A 16,705-nucleotide genomic window follows, 5' to 3' on the forward strand; every position below is an offset into this window, starting at 1 on the left:
GGAATCACTGCGTAAACACACATATTTCAGGAAGGCCGACGACATCAATTTTCCGCGATCGATAAATAACTATTATAGAAATATAATATTGTTTTCCGAAATCGTGTTTCGTTTTGTCCACGGAGGGGGTGGTCGGCGAGCCCTTATTCTCGATATCGACCACTATAAATTATACGTGCGTATAACGCTTACCCATATACATATATATATACCAAGACTTTGGAAACCCACACGACACCGTGGCATATATGCCACATGGGTGGGTAGGTAGGTAGGTATTAATAATATAAGGAAAATGGATGAACCACGATGACTTACCTGCTGCGAGTTGTGTGGCAAATGCGAAGTTATTTTATTACAGAGTTCGCTCTATACATTCATTCCTTTCTCAGCAGCTGCTTTTGGTCATTACGAACGTGAAAAACAACGAAATGATTAAAATGTGTATGATATGAAATCACGTCGAAGACTTCAGTTAAAAGAGTTATATGAATAATATTAATAATAATAATAAATCAATATAACTACGGTCGAAATACAAAACGCATTTATTTTCCAACGGTATACGCTCGCGTTTCGTTTCAACCTCCCGCAATTATTGTTGTCAATCAATATTCAAATGTATATTATATTATATTCAAATCTTTTTTCTTTTTTTTTTTACAAAACTATCCGTGCTAATAAAACTGTTACTCGCGTACGCCGTCGAAACTTTAACCACGGTTTTGACCTAAATTGTGTTCAACCCTCGGTGGTGTTTTACCTTTGGCCGTTATATACGTCGAGAAAAATCCATTCAGAAATTCGGCTCCGCCTCGTCTTCGACGCACGCAATGCCGTCACACGGAACGAGCTACATTATATATTACACGGAGAGAGGTAGGTGTATATGCACACACAGTCGTTTCACTCGGTAAACTACAATAAATATTTATGGTATAAATTTTGCGGTACACGTTCGATTCGGGGTTAACGTTTTTTGCACGACAGTTAATTTTCAGAAAATAGTGACAAATTTGTAGCTTGGCATTCCGCACGGCCATGTCACGTGGACTATTTATATAGAAGGTGGTTCTTTGAACATAGAATATTATATCGAAGAGTATATAAATTAACAGATTTAAAAAAAATAGGTACATGTTTTTTTTTTTAAACATAATTTGAAGTCGTTACGAAACGTCATTTTCGAAAAAATACTTTATATACGTATCATTGTTTTTTTATCTTTATAATTCTTGAAGGGTTTGGACGATAGACAGGTAGGTCAAAATAAATCAAAATATTTTTCTGAAAATTGTAATGTATACAAATTAAATTTTAAACGATTAGATTGCTAGCTATAAGTTATACCTACCCATTTTAAAGTTTAGATGAGCCAAACATTGCAGTAGACTAAAATAAATACTTCAAAAGTCTGTTTTAAGTCATCAAAATTTTAAAATATATTTATCAGTAGTTATAAGTTATAAGTTGTAAGTTTATACAATTTAACTACCTAATTAACTACTCGTTGGAAATTCCATTTTTATGCATTGAAATTCTTAAATTCTGTTAAGGTGGCTCTGAAGTATAAAATTATGTACCTACAGTAAATGTTTGCTATCATCAATAAGTGGATAAAAGTTAAAAAACAGTAATTATAAAAATAGTAATAATAAGAAAAAATTTTTTTTTAATGTAGTTTATAATGACTTCGAACTATGTAGGTACTTAAGAACAAATATTTCCAGAAACGTTTATACTTTTCGACAAAACGAGTGTTTACTTTCAAAAGAATCACTTTGAGTAGACGTTAATATAAAATATTCACTAATACTTACCCTTTATCGACATTTTAATATAATGGATAAAAAAAACAAATGTAAACAAGAGCCGTTACTATAAGTTCGAAGAAGTGACAAAAAGTGGAATAAAATTACAATACAGCAATACAATCAAATTGTTTAATAAGTCCGACACGTAACTGTCATCTATATATAATATATACGACGTATATCGTATATTATATATTTTGTATAGAATGTTTACAATAGTATATAATATATATGATTTCGTTTTTTTTTTTTTTTATTATCGTAATATAATAATATCATCTACATAATGTAATAATAGTGTTTTTAAATGGAAATATAGTTTCGTCAGTAAGATATGCTTAACTGGGATATGTCATGTTACATAAATCGTTACAATATATATTATATTATAATCTATAATTATAATTAATGAATAATAATAATCATAATAATTAACAATTCACGCGAAAAGCACGTTACAAGTTGAATACAAACACTCGACGTCCGTTTCCTTGTATTTGGTCAGTGAAGGGAGGCAGTATAATGACGGGATATTGTATCGTACGGGTTTTCGTGGGCGGTTGGTGGGGAGGGGGTGGAAATTTGATGTTCATGGCGGCGTTATGTCATTGCATCGTATACGTATATTATGTACAAGGCACCCCGTTTAATTGATCGTCGCGTGTTTGCCCTCGGTCTCGTCGCTAGAAAACGCGCCAGAATGACCTCGAACGAATGTTTTTTTTTTCCAAAAAAAAATATACACCTATGCGGTATTGGGTTGGCGCACGAGCAGTCGTCACGCGTCCGGCGCCCATTCGTGCGGCATGAAACGGACGACGAGCGGCATCACGACCAACATCATCAGCAGCGTCATGTCCAGAGACTTGGGCGGCGATGCGGGGTTGCAACCGTCCGCGTCGTCACAACTCTGCAAACAGCCGTCGACGTACCTAGTAACAAAAAAAAAAAAAAAACCGTACACATATACTGCATTTGTGTGTCATAATAATATTATACACCGGCTGTGTAAAGTCCTGAGCACACATGCCATCGAATTTAATAAAAATAAATAAAACATGACTTGCAGACCGTCAGACGGTATACGATTACAACTTATATAATATACGCATGGTGTGTATATTGTATGCACCGACCGCGAGGTGCAATGGCGGATATAACGCGGTCGTTTCGTAGGCAAACACAGACTAATATGCGCCGCCCTACTTATATTTTATTCTGGAGCTCGCTTTAATATTACAACGAAAACGTTTCGTATAGCCGATGTGTCGCGGCTCACGAATTTGAGTTTTGCACGAAACACCACTTAAGGTTTGGCCGACCATTATTTCAATCTTCAATCCGAGGCTGGGCAAGTTGATGATATTTTTTAACCGAATAAAGTTGAAAAAAATCGAAAAAAGTTGAAAAAAAGAGTTGAATGATTAATAATTTTTTTTTTACTCGTTATTAAGTCAACAGTATTGTGTATAAACCACCAAAATGTACTACCTATCTTAAGTTGAATTAATTTGTTTTTTGTAAATTTAACTATAGCCAATGGATGGTTTAAAATAGATGTCCGCATACCATCATATGGTTTCAAAATTAGTAGGTTGGTAAAACTTAGCACGCAATTTTTGGTATGCAAGGAAAATCTATGAATCATAAATATGTATTTAGAGGAAACGTTACTATGGCAACAATAATTAATGTTATGAGAGTTACAAAAATCGGTCAAAAAATAACATTTTAGCCACTCCAAAAACATGTTTATGTTAAAATAAGTTATTTTTTATGAACGATTCTGACTATGAAGGCTAAAAGATGCAAATTTTAAGATTACGTTATTTGTTTTATATTATGTATAGTCAATAATAATTGTATTATATAATTGTGTATGAATACACGTATCATGGTTTGAGTAATAGTTACTCGATGTTTATTAAGTTTATATCATTAGAAATCAATTAAATTAAACATTTAGCTAAAACAATTAAATGCAAAAAGTGAAGTTAAAAAATTAAATATAACTCAACTTTGAACCTCATGAGTATATATGCACAACATATCTTATATATTATACAATATACATATCAAAAGCCTTTAAACAATATTATTATTATTTTATTTTAATTTTGTGTTGACGACTAATGTAACAGACATATAGATATAACTTTGACATCTTGAGTAGAGTACGCTTCAGGACTAGCGGCAATCGTCAGTACCGAGTTTCAGTATTAAATATTTTTATTAAAACGACAGGACATTCATATTATGATATATTATCCGTGCTAATCCCATTGATTAATTAGTTTTATCATATTATTTTATTGTATTCCACGGCCTATTCATACGAACAACGGATATCCGTGTAAACTACCTCGGACCCTGTCGATTACACGAATTCGTTGTTTTTGTGTGGAATACATTGTGAAAATGCGCACATTTCCAAATAATAATCCTAATTAATCCAGACTGTTAAAAACGGACGCAGGTGGAATAACTTATAATGCTGTGATGTACAACCTGCAAGTGAGGTAAAATAGGGATGCCGAAGAAGTCCGTATTGTACCAACGATCAGATGTATTATAGTCATTCTAAATAAGGTTTTGAAAGACGAAAGTACACCCCACCATCATCTTTTTGTCACTAAATTTGAAATTATATTATTGCAAACGAAATATTCTCCGAGTTAAAATAAAAGTTTAATAATTTGAAATAAGACAATAGATAATATATGCTTTTATTTTTTATATATTTCATACACTATACAGAACCAGACAATCGACATTCGAATACTGATGGACTGACTGATTGATACCGTCACGGTACGACGAACTTCCTTCCATTTACGGATGACGTAACAATAACATCAAAACGGGAACGAAGTACGAAAACAATACGGTGTACAATATACGAGAGACGCGAAAAATATGGCCTCGTCCTTGGTCACCAATCGCAATATAGAGTATTATAATAATATGCAACAACAAAACACCGTCTACCGTATGCTGAAGCGAGCAAATGAATTTGACTATACCTCTATTGTAGGAAGCCAGGAAATCGAGTCGGCGAATGAGTATCACGGTGGCTGGTGACGCACAAAAGAAAAAAATAAGTATAATAAACCGAGGAAAATGCGCGATTCGTGTTCGAAAAAAAAATGTATTAAATTAAGAGCGGAGGAAAATCGATTGAAAACTTAAGTCTCCATTTGGCCGGAGTGGGATTGCAGGAAAAATAGAAAATGAAATATTAATAAGTTCGTGAATCCGAACGGGAATATTACAGAAGAATAATGAGCAAAACTAGCTGGACAGAACACTCTTACACTCCAAACAAACGTATACTCGACTGTTTGAATATTCAAGTCAAATTAGTAATCAAACTTTTAAGGTATTTACATAAATCAACCCTGTGTAAATTGGTTATCTCTAGCTCTAAATAAAAAAAAAAATAATAGAAAACAACGTTTTTATATAAGTTATTTATTTTTACTTTGAGTTCGGGAAAACAAAAACAAAATGTTATACGTTTTAATAATATTATGATTCTCCAATATGAAATAATAACTGACCAAAACCGCGCTGAAAAATATTAATATGTTATAGGTTATAATAACCATAGTTTTATTCAACAGATAACATTTTCCATCCTTATTTTTTGCGTTAAGGCCATCAAGAAAAACAGTTTTAAAATCAAGCTATTTTTTGATGGCTTATTGGTTGACTTCATTTTTCTATTTCATTATTAAATCGTTTTTTTCTATATTATAGCAATTTCCAAAAAAGTGTATGAGGGGAATACATTGTAAACTATTTTTTGCTCAGTTTAAAAAAAAAACAATCGACCAACCGACCAACCGACTCGGGCTCATCTCTTATAAATCGGTTAGGTTAGCTTAGGTAATATTTATTACAAAGTACATTATAATATATACAGGGTACCTTTCCAAACATAATGGACCTCATTTTTTCCAAAAAATCAGAATTTGAATGATAAAAGTGAGTTGGCAATTGGCATGCTCAGCTAATATCCTCGAGACATCTTCATTTTATATAAGAAAATTTGAATTCTTACTTGTCATCGAAATAGAATCCTCCGCAATGCGACATCCGAATAATTTCTGTGTCTGTGGTCAAGGTGCCGCTATCCAATGCACATCCTCTAACTGTAACGTGCTGTCCGGTACTTTCTAAAAAATAAATAATATTACAATTTCACTCCACTATAATATGAATAATACAGCGCAGACCTAGAAGAAGACGGTCTACAATTCAAAATATATGGTTTAGAGAAACACCGATGCAAAGTTCGTGAGTAAACAAAAAACGTGAGTGGAAATTGTGGTATAGAAAACGACAAGACATCAAGAACGTTTGTGATTTGACGTGATTGAGTACAATTCATAGTAAGTGCAAGACTGTCACAAATCCAAATGTGATAGTTTTGTATTCAAGCAATCCGGGAAAATAAATGTTTGTAAATATGTAAAAATAACAAATATTTTAGTCTTGAATCGAAATATCTGCTATTAGATAAATTAAATAATAATAAAATAATAGTGGGAATGAAAATAAATTGCTTTGAAAATTCCTGGAAAATCGTAAAAAAGCCACACTGACATGGTACAATTGATGATGCTCTGCTTTCTACTATTGGCCAGTTTCGGAATAATACGTAGTTCTAAAAGTTTAGTTTCGTTTTGGAGTCAATTTTCGAGTAGCCGTGTGACAAGTAATACTTATATACTTTACAGGACAATTGTATATAAGTTGATTCCCTGTAGACTATACTTTATAATAATATTACGATGCCCCTTCCCCCTCTAAAAAAAAATCAAAAGCAAATATCATATTCTTTACTATCTTTATCATCTTTAATAACAAATTTAAAATAAATATAGGTCACTTAAATAATATATCAATCTCGTCGTCAAATCATATGCAAACCGTAGATTGTGAAACCAAGTGATTGCGGCCACCGGCGAAAAGGAGAAACAAAAGGGGCCCTCCGGAACTCATTGGTCATGCTCGACTCCTGCTATCTTTCTGAATATTTACCCGGGCAAAAGGATACAAAATAAATAAATTTTTCTGCTCTACAAAATACTAAAATATATTGTAAGCCTTATTTCACCATCATTTATCAGATGACATAGGAAGAAGAGTAATTTGTTTTTTGTATATTTTTGATACCAACCTATATATTTATTTTAAACTACACGATGGAACATTGAAACGGAATATTCTGATTCATTTATTTTTTTTTTTTTTGAGGAGGGCAGGGTACAATAACCCAAGAGCAGCCACGAGTAATAAGTAATATGATTTCGTGTCGTGACATTCCGTCATAATAGAGTACTATATAAAAATACTCACTGTAGTAACCGGTGAGCTTGATGCACGCTGTAGCCGGAAACAAACCGTTGCGGCCTTTCCGCCCACCCATGCACGGCGACTCCAAAAGTCCCGAGCTGAAATTGTTGTGGAACGGATCGTCGCACGCACGGTTCTGCCATTCCAGTGAAACGCACTTGAAGCAATCGATACCGGCGTCTGAAAACGATAGGATGGCGTGCCGGTTATGGACATCATAATAATTATAATAATAATAATAATAATAAAAGAATTTCGGTCTGCGCCTGTAAATAATAATATTATACGACGCGTGTGTTATCGTGTTTGTCGTCGTCGACTTGAAATTCGAAACGAATAGTATGGGACTGTGTTAAGAGATTCTGTTCCTGCTCATATTTATCTGTCCATCGGGCTTACACAGCGGCGACTTTTATAATACATAGGTCAATACCGGAGCTTAAACATCTATTACCTAGAAAATGAGGGAAATATTTTTGAGAGAATGTATCGTACTAGTATATTATATGCTTTTAGTTATACTCATTGTCCAACGGTAGGTTGTATTATATTATTAGAAAATGCAAAACGCATTGACTTTTTCATTGGACAATATTATAAAAATACGAAATTATCTGAAAAATATTACCATCTTAAAATTTATCAATAATAGTGATTTAAAAGGTTATCACAGATATTTAACTAAATGTCAAAATGCCGATTCATAAAGTATACGTTTTGGTAAATTGCTTACGCAATAAGCTCTTATTCGACATAGATGGGTACCTATTTATTGCGTCGATGAGTAGGTATTCTTTCAAAGAACACTACACGTCTGGAAATCGTTTGTTAAAATGCGTTTAACCACTCAGACTATACTCGTATACCTAGTCTTATTGAAAAACCACTATTTTACCACACAAAGAGTAGAACTTTGATCTTGGAATATCGCTGATATTTTTTTGATATCAATAAAAACGTCATTATTGCTTAAAAATTCTTTATTTTTCTCAAGTCTTTCGAACTTCAATAACTTTTTCTACAACCTTGGTATCAAAAATATAAAAACAATGTTGAACATTTAGAGTTTTGTCTTTAGTGAAAATGTGATATCTTATCTTACTATAGCCATAGCGGTCTCGGTTTTTTTCCTGGCTAAACTGCTGAACTGTATTTCGTGATTTCTCAAGTAACTATCAAAGGAATACTGGCTGCATGATACTCACTTATACGTTACTTAAAATTTATTTATCAATATAATATCTAAAAACTGTAGTTTCGGTTTTGTTTTTTTTTTAATTGCATTAAAATATCTTATATTGAACCTCTAAAAGTCTAAAATGGCATGTCACATCCTCTAAGAAAAAACGATTTGAGATAGGTATTAGGTTGTACGCGTTGATGGAATCTAAAAAATATAACAACTACACAATAGCCGAACCATTGATTAAATAAATTATACGTGATATAAATAAAAAATATTATTAATATTATTGTTATTATTAATATTCAATCAATTGTCGAACCATTTTTACCAAAAACGATATTATTATTATTGCAACATATTAGTTTAACTTTAGCCCCAAGCTATTTTTTTGGATTAATTTGTCATGTGCAGAAACAAACGCTTGAATAAATCACATCGCACCAGGTTTCCAATAGTACAAATAAAAATATTTCCTCGGTGAGCGAAAAGCATGTTTTGTGCGTTTAATGTGTATATGATGTACCCGCAAACGTCGAAAATAGAATATAATTCAATATCCCTTTTTTTCTCTTTTTACAAAATATCGCAAAAAATCCATTTGCACGGGAAACCATTATGCATACCTTTTCACACCCTTTTTGTTATGTAAAATACATCATTTCACTAATACGTATTCAATGATGCTATACCAGTGTTTCCCAACCGGTGGTCCGCGGACCACCGGTGGTCCGTGGGCCAGTCATAGGTGGTCCGCGGTACCTTTCTTAGTTTTCTATTAAAACTGCAAAATGACTCTGACTGCAAAAATATGTTTGATTCTGGTATGAACCTTGAGGAATTTTGGTGCAGAAGGGCAACATTACATATTCAACTACGGGAAATTGCCTTACGTTATTTAGTAGTATTTTCAACTACGTATTTGTGTGAACAAGGATTTTCCAGTCTACTTGTGATCAAAAATAAACAGAGAAATCGCTTGGACGTAAGTGACGACATGCGTTTAGCCATTAGCAACATTCATCCGAGAATTGAAAAACTGGTCAAAGAAATGCAGCCACAAAAATCACACTAAGTAAATTATTAGTAAAGTTTAATAATTAAATAATTATATATAATAGTACAGTAAAATAATAAAAAATTTTCAATAAATTTTGTGTATTCTTGTTAATGAGCAAAAAAAAAAAAAAAAGGTCTTCCTAGTTTGTGTAAAATTGAGGTGGTCCGCGACCTATAAAATATTGTGGAAGTGGTCCGTGGTGGTAAAAAGGTTGGGAAACACTGTGCTATACAGATAAATATGATATTATTTTTTTTTTTTTATATATAAAAAATTTGATACAATGATATCGTGTCATGTATTTATGGCGCTTGAATATTAAAAAAAGTTAGAGTTCAGCCTATATACCTGTTTTTTATGTAGCTGGTATGTTAATGTTCTGTACACGGTATTTTTTTTAAACTCGCCTACCCACCAGCAGGTACTCTATTAGAATATTATAATGCGGATAAATATGAAGATAAATCCCGTTCTATATAATGCTCGGAAGTAAAACTTTTTTGGAACACTAATTAAACATTCCTCGGCTGTCAGCTACTTATTATGTCTATCGACTTATCGTCGTGCGATACATAAAATAAACTTGTAGACTTTTTATTAGTTTTCTTACTCTACGGTTATTATTAATATAACTCGTCTGCGGCTGAAATTCGAAATTTTTTTCCAGGCGTGTTGTTATTAACTTTGCACTTATGTACGGAGATAAACATCATCGGTAGGTTTACCGCCGTTTTATATGTATAAGTAGTTGCAAGCGTAGCATATTGTTTGGAAAAATAACACACGCGCTAGAAATTTATAAAGTATACAAAATAATATTAACTTTTTACAGAATCGTCAAAATAGTTTTAGGCAAATATTTACATAATACATACGATATAACATAAAGATGACGTTGCTTAAATTAATTTTTTTTCTAGACGCTTTAAAATTTGTACCTGCATTGGACAACTCGATTATAATTTTAGAATGCTTATTTTTACCTCGGTAAACGCTTTAATTTTTACCCACCAATCGTGTGCCTACTCACATGTCTTAGCTGCTATTCAATCTATAATGATTGCTATGATTTTTAATTTATCGCGATTTATTATTATAATTATTCATAAACCTTCAGCTGTATCGATATACAATATACTGCTTGTAGTATTATACGAGTGATGAAAATTGACTTTGGTTCGTAAATAAGTTTTACGAAGTTAATTATTCGTATCCATCGATATATTATGTTTATAAACATATCAGTTATTATTATATAATAATATAATTTAAGTGGATTAACGTTTATCCTGGTCTTGTGTACCACATACACGTTGTAACCTCAGATAATGCAAAATAAATATAAATTTACTGTAGTTTTGAACACCGTATAGGCACATAATATATTATACAAACATACCGTTATTATTTTTTAATAAAAGGTTTCACTCGCTCTTTGCGTATAATAATACAACAAATGATATCATATGCAAATATTATGAGTGCCAGAGTGTATAATATACACTATGGATACCCAAGTACAATTTCCATGTTTGGCAAACATTTTTTGTTTGTTTTTTTAATAGTATTTAATATCAATTAAAGCAATATGCAGTGATGCAAACTTATAGACGATTTAATATGTTTTATGTTTAATAAATTAAATTATATGCTATTTAAGAGAGGTAATATATATATAATATTTATACACCATCATGGACATTAGTGTAAAAAAAGCACTAGGTCTGGGGAAAAATCCCCCCTCCCTAACAAATACGCCACTGACATAGTGACATAATATAGTTTGATACTATGATATATTTCCTGCTGCATATTTAGTCATCACTTCGACAACGAGTGGTACAGAGTTTGTTTAGAAATCTTAACAATACTGTTATACGGTCCCACAGTACACGTGCTTGACTATTAATGCGAAATAATTAATTAAGTGTATTTTTGAATAATTAAGCCCACGATAATATTGTGTTTCAATATAGTAATTATGATAGTATTTTTATGACCACCCTATTTCGAATGTCTGCCCGTCAGCAAAACGGTGTTGACTTACGTTATTTTCAAATTATTTTAATAGTTGAATTTGAATCGGCGGCATAACATATTATACCTGTCCATATCCGTCGGGTTGGACTTTTTTACCGGACGATTCATACCACACAAGGAGCATCGACCGATTTCACGCGTTTTGTTTATCCCTCGGTGATTTAATGTTATTATCCCGAATTGTACACATTTATTTTCATCCCGTCACTGATATCCTAACAAGGGGATCGTTTTTTTTTATTGTTTAACATTCGGTATACATAATTTAAAAAGATTTACAACTCATCATGCATACGATCACGGATAGTATAAATAAATTACAACCATGCAACTGCATCCGTTTAAAATGTAAAAAACACACAAGGGTTGGCTAAAAATTAAAAAAACGAAGAATGACAGCAAAATTATTTTCATGTCGTTAACTCGTAAGTATTAATAATAGGCATATTTTATTTTCCGTTTGGTGGTGGAATTGACTGATTAGACGTGGCATTTGTCTCATATGAAGCGATTTGTACCGAATTGTGCAGATTGCACGACAACCACAATATAATAGAACCACGTTGACACATTATTTGTTTCGTACTATTAATCGTCTTCGGTGTAATATATTTTATTTAATAGTAGTTTTAACAGGAATACCGGATTTTATTTGCGTTGTACCCAACAGTGAAGACTTTTTCGAAGGAGAGGTCGATGAGTGGATCGCCCCTCACTCATTATATATATATAATGTGTAGGAGTTACGCGTATGGTTATTTTTGTGTAGACATTATTATTACTGTACCGTTATAGGCCACAACGATGTAATCGCCAAACTAGCATTAAATTAAACAGTGGCATCGAATAATGTCATTAAAATTAAAATCGATTGATGTGGGCTTGGACGAAGGGGAGCCATCCGTATCGAAAACTGTATTTGAAAAAAATGTAATCTTACCCCTAGGTCGATCTTTAGATATTTACGGGTTATATCTGCAACAGCAGTCCGTTTTAATTACCTTCCCGACTACCGCTTTCGCAGCAGGTGTTGCGCGTTCAGAACATGCCAAAATATTTACATCAACCTCGACAAAATGTTGTACCTCCACCCCGCCGTCGCCGTAACACGAATTCGGAGAATAGGTATAGTGAAATTTGGTTTTCTATTTTCGGACCGCTCGCGTAATAATATCGGGTGTTAAAAAAAACAAACAAAAAATAAATGTACATTTAAAAGTACATTTAAATTACAAAGTGAAAAAAAAGGTCCACGTTGTCGGACAAGGGTTAAGGTCTTGGCAACAAATACGATTACGTACTGGCATGAACGCAATACTGACGGATTCGAATGTATACGCGTGTCCTGTTGTAGCTCGTTCGAAAACAGTTGATATATTACTATGTTATTGTTGTTTTACGGATCGTGCCGACGGAAATAGTAGATCGATACATTATTATTAGTACAATTTGGTGTGTGTATATAATTATTTTTGTTATCCGTTTCATAAATTTGAGTTTTCGACTAGCGGACGACGTATTACATTCCATGATAACAATTTAAGTGTTTACCTGCTATACGACGGCGAGCAAATTAAATAATAATAATAATAAAAAAAGAGGGGAAACGGTAAAATATATTAATATAACTTAAAATTACGACGACCGGGTATTTCTTTTTTTTATTCGCCTGGGAATACAAGTGGCATTAAAATTCACAACCATGAAAAAATAACGACACAACTGCTAGAACAACCAAAGTCTCAGGAAATAATAATCCATTTTCAGAGTTGTATATTATATTATTTTGTAAGCTATATTTTATTTTGAAACGAATGATAATTACTATCAACATGACAGCCAAATACATTACTCCTGCAGTAAGAACAATGCGACGTCTCCGAAGTGACAATATTCGCTCGTTATTCAAATAGGAATCAAAGACGTTTTGTCATTGCGTAAATAATAATCGTATGTGATTAATATTACAACGCTGTTCCAAATACAATTATAAACACTAAACTATCCCACCTAGATGCTAATAGGTAGTGAAATGATTAGAAAATTTCGTTTTCCGCGTTTGAGGATGCAAATCGTTATATTAATAGGTTACCTACCTATGTATATAATATCATAGCGTGAGCGACAAAGTGGGTGGGTAGGATACCCACGACCTAAGAGCAGTAAAACGACCCGGGTTTTGATAGGTGTTCAACTGTATCTATACATAATATCGCGTGTAATATGCGTTTGACCGATTATAACATTAATTAACAAATCAATGGTGCGGATTTTAAAATATCACGCGACCAAACCAATACCACAATATAATTTCGTATCATCAAATCACGGTCGGGGACTTACGAGTCATACGTATATAAAACTATAGGTACTCGGGTAGGTATGTGAGTGTGTGTGAATACAATATAATATTATGGTGGCTTACTGGCGTCGGCTATGCAGGACAGGGTGCAGATGAGAGCGGTGACGAATGACGTGATGCTGTTGGCCGAGAGCATTTCATAATAATAATAATAATAATAATAATATTATTGTCGTCGTGAGGTCGGCAACTATATTATAATATCGTAATTCGAACTGTGATTTTGTCGTATACTATTATTATGTCGTGCGATTATAATATCGGAGTACGCGTGTACGCAGTCGAGGGGACACGGCGCTGCGGCGCTCACACTGCGACCACGACTGCGTCCGGCGGCGGCGATAACGGTACTGAAGTCGGCGGCGACGGCGGCGGCGGATTTCGCGTGGCAAAGGCACTGCGGCGCGCGCGACTGTGCTGTGACGCCGGCGCGGCGATTTTGGCGTACACGCCGCGCGAAACCGTCGCGTCGCGCCACTTACGCCGCCGCCGCCACCGCGCTGCCTTTCGCGCGTAACCTCCGCGAGGCCTTTGCGTGCGGTTTGCGTATTATGCATTATAATGTGCGCGCCGCGAGCGTGTGTACCTTACATGTGGAGACTCGGTGTGCGCGAGTGTGCGGCGAGTGTGCGTGAGTGTGCGAGTGTGTGCGTGCGTGTGCGCGTGCACGTGTGTGTGCGGGACTCAACAGTTAATAAGTAAAACGCACACGCCATGTGCGCCCGCCAACGCCGCCGCCGCCGCCGTCAGTGATCAATAAAAACCTGACGCGGCGACGGCTACGGTGGCGGTGGCGGTTTACGTTATCTGTTTTATCGTTTGTCCGGCCGTCGTGTGTACATAATAATAATATAATGTATACCGTACGACCCGGGAGTGTGTGTGTGTGTGTGTGTGTGTGTGTGTGTGTGTGTGTGTGTGTGTGTGTGTGTTGATATTATATAATATTATATGGGTGAGTGGAGCCGGCGACCCCTGTGCTCGCACCTATATAACGAACGTGTCCATCTATAATATAGATTCTATATGAACGTTTCCGTCATATTATTGTAATCATTGTATTAAACTGGTCTCTGCGAGAGTCGGCTTTCCACCCTTCGTGCCCTGGACGACCGCCTCGGAGAGTGATAGAGAGAGAGAGAGAGAGAGAGAGAGATGTGTGAGATTTTCAACTATTCCCGATATTCCTGTATTATAGTCGAAGTAATCGTTACGACACAATAAAATATATACGAGCAGTGAAACGATTTTCAAAAACTTATCGTCGTATTTTTATGGTTATGTTATTAAAATCTAAAAAGTACTGTAGCTGGCAGATCCTGCACAACGTTGCTCGTGACAAATTAGGTAGCTTCAGTGGATTTACCACGTCTCCGTTAAAAGTAAATTACACTTAACACAGTCATTTGGTTGATTTCGACCAAATACGAGTTTAAAATTATGAACAATTTTACTAATTATTTTATTTTCTGTTATCAATGGCAACCCTGTACTTACAAGCGAAAAAAATTATTCGTTTTTCGGGATCAACAAATAAGCCTCCCTTAAAAATGTACAATTTAAAAAAAGGCTTCTAGATGTATATCCTCAGATATAAGATATATATATAATATATATATATACCTATGTACCAAATTTCAGAACCAATAGTTATAGTGCAATATACTTAGCCGTAGACCGCTTACACACACACACATTGTCTTTTGTTAATATATAGATAAACGGTTTAAAACAAAATCGAAAACAAACAAATCGTACATACATGTAATATACAACTATAAATAGAGTTTCTATTTTCTTTCTTTTCTTTTTGAAAAGATAAATAAACACACACGAATTTCGACATGTCTGAGTTGTCTGATATAAACCTCAGCTTAGTGGTATAGCTTTCGTAAAAAAAAAAAAAAATGAAAAAAGTTCGCGTACTTAGATGCGTTCCCTCGTGTACGATGTTCGAAACAACTGCAGGTGAATCAGTGAATGCAAAATACTACATAAAATCATTTATGAAGTCTCGAAGGTGCCTCGGTCGGCTGCCTTCCTGTCCGCAAATGTCTACCCCGCTTCGGCCTCATCGCTTCCTCTCGGCGTTACCGAGCTCTGCCTCACTACCGGAACAATGCATTTTCGTGTAGAAGCCTGTGAGCCGCATGATAGCAACTCGTAAGACGATTATCGAACAGAAAACTTTGTCGAGAGTGCGAAAAATACGAACGATTGAAGAAACAAAAAAAGATCGGACAAGACACTAATATATAAAATATTATACATCATTTCTCTTAGCTCACGTCTACAGGACGCGTGTCGTTAGCGTGCGGCGTGTTGTGATTTTAAATTATTCGAAAGCGGCGATACAATAATAATACGTATTTATAGGTCATCGATCGTTGCGGGAGCAAAGTTCTCCAGACGATTCTGAGATTAGTTAAAAAAATAATACACATTATGTAGATAAACTTTGCAGACATTTTTAGTTTGAAAACCGAAGCTGTTTGAATAGGTTTTCTGTAGTTTTTCGTCCCAAAAACTACCTACTTTCATAAATCGGAAAATGACTTCTTCTAAAATATTCGAGTCCATATATAATTACATAATATTACACGGAGGACAACTTAAAACTTTATGAGCACCCCGCTCCTCCTACTCCGCCAGTAACTACCATAATTTATTGCTCACTGAATAAGATGATATAATTTATACTTATAAAACTCCCGATTTTACCTTCACTCAGAATACGAAATACGACAGGTGTGACATCCGTCTCCTTTTTTATTCGAATTGCCCATCTATATACGTATCGCTCGTTCTATAAATTTTAGTTTTTTTTTTTTTTTATTATTATTCCGAATCGATCGCATAATATAAAATAAATATAAAGCTATACG

The 16,705-nt window shown here is 34.3% G+C and overlaps 1 protein-coding gene across 1 annotated transcript; it reads right to left on the reverse strand.

The window, feature by feature from the left end:
* Nucleotides 1-2,310: 2,310 nt before the first annotated feature.
* On the reverse strand, nt 2,311-14,243 carry LOC111027904. Its single transcript, XM_022306403.1, has 4 exons — nt 13,884-14,243; nt 7,179-7,355; nt 5,878-5,992; nt 2,311-2,746 (listed from the first exon to the last, which is right to left on the reverse strand). Exons 1-4 carry the CDS (start codon nt 13,954-13,956, stop codon nt 2,593-2,595), a joined length of 519 nt encoding a protein of 172 aa, XP_022162095.1. The 5' UTR covers nt 13,957-14,243; the 3' UTR covers nt 2,311-2,592.
* Nucleotides 14,244-16,705: the final 2,462 nt, after the last annotated feature.

This window comes from Myzus persicae, unplaced genomic scaffold (genome assembly GCF_001856785.1).
Source record: "Myzus persicae strain clone G006 unplaced genomic scaffold, MPER_G0061.0, whole genome shotgun sequence".
In the NCBI taxonomy this organism is placed as follows: domain Eukaryota; kingdom Metazoa; phylum Arthropoda; class Insecta; order Hemiptera; family Aphididae; genus Myzus; species Myzus persicae.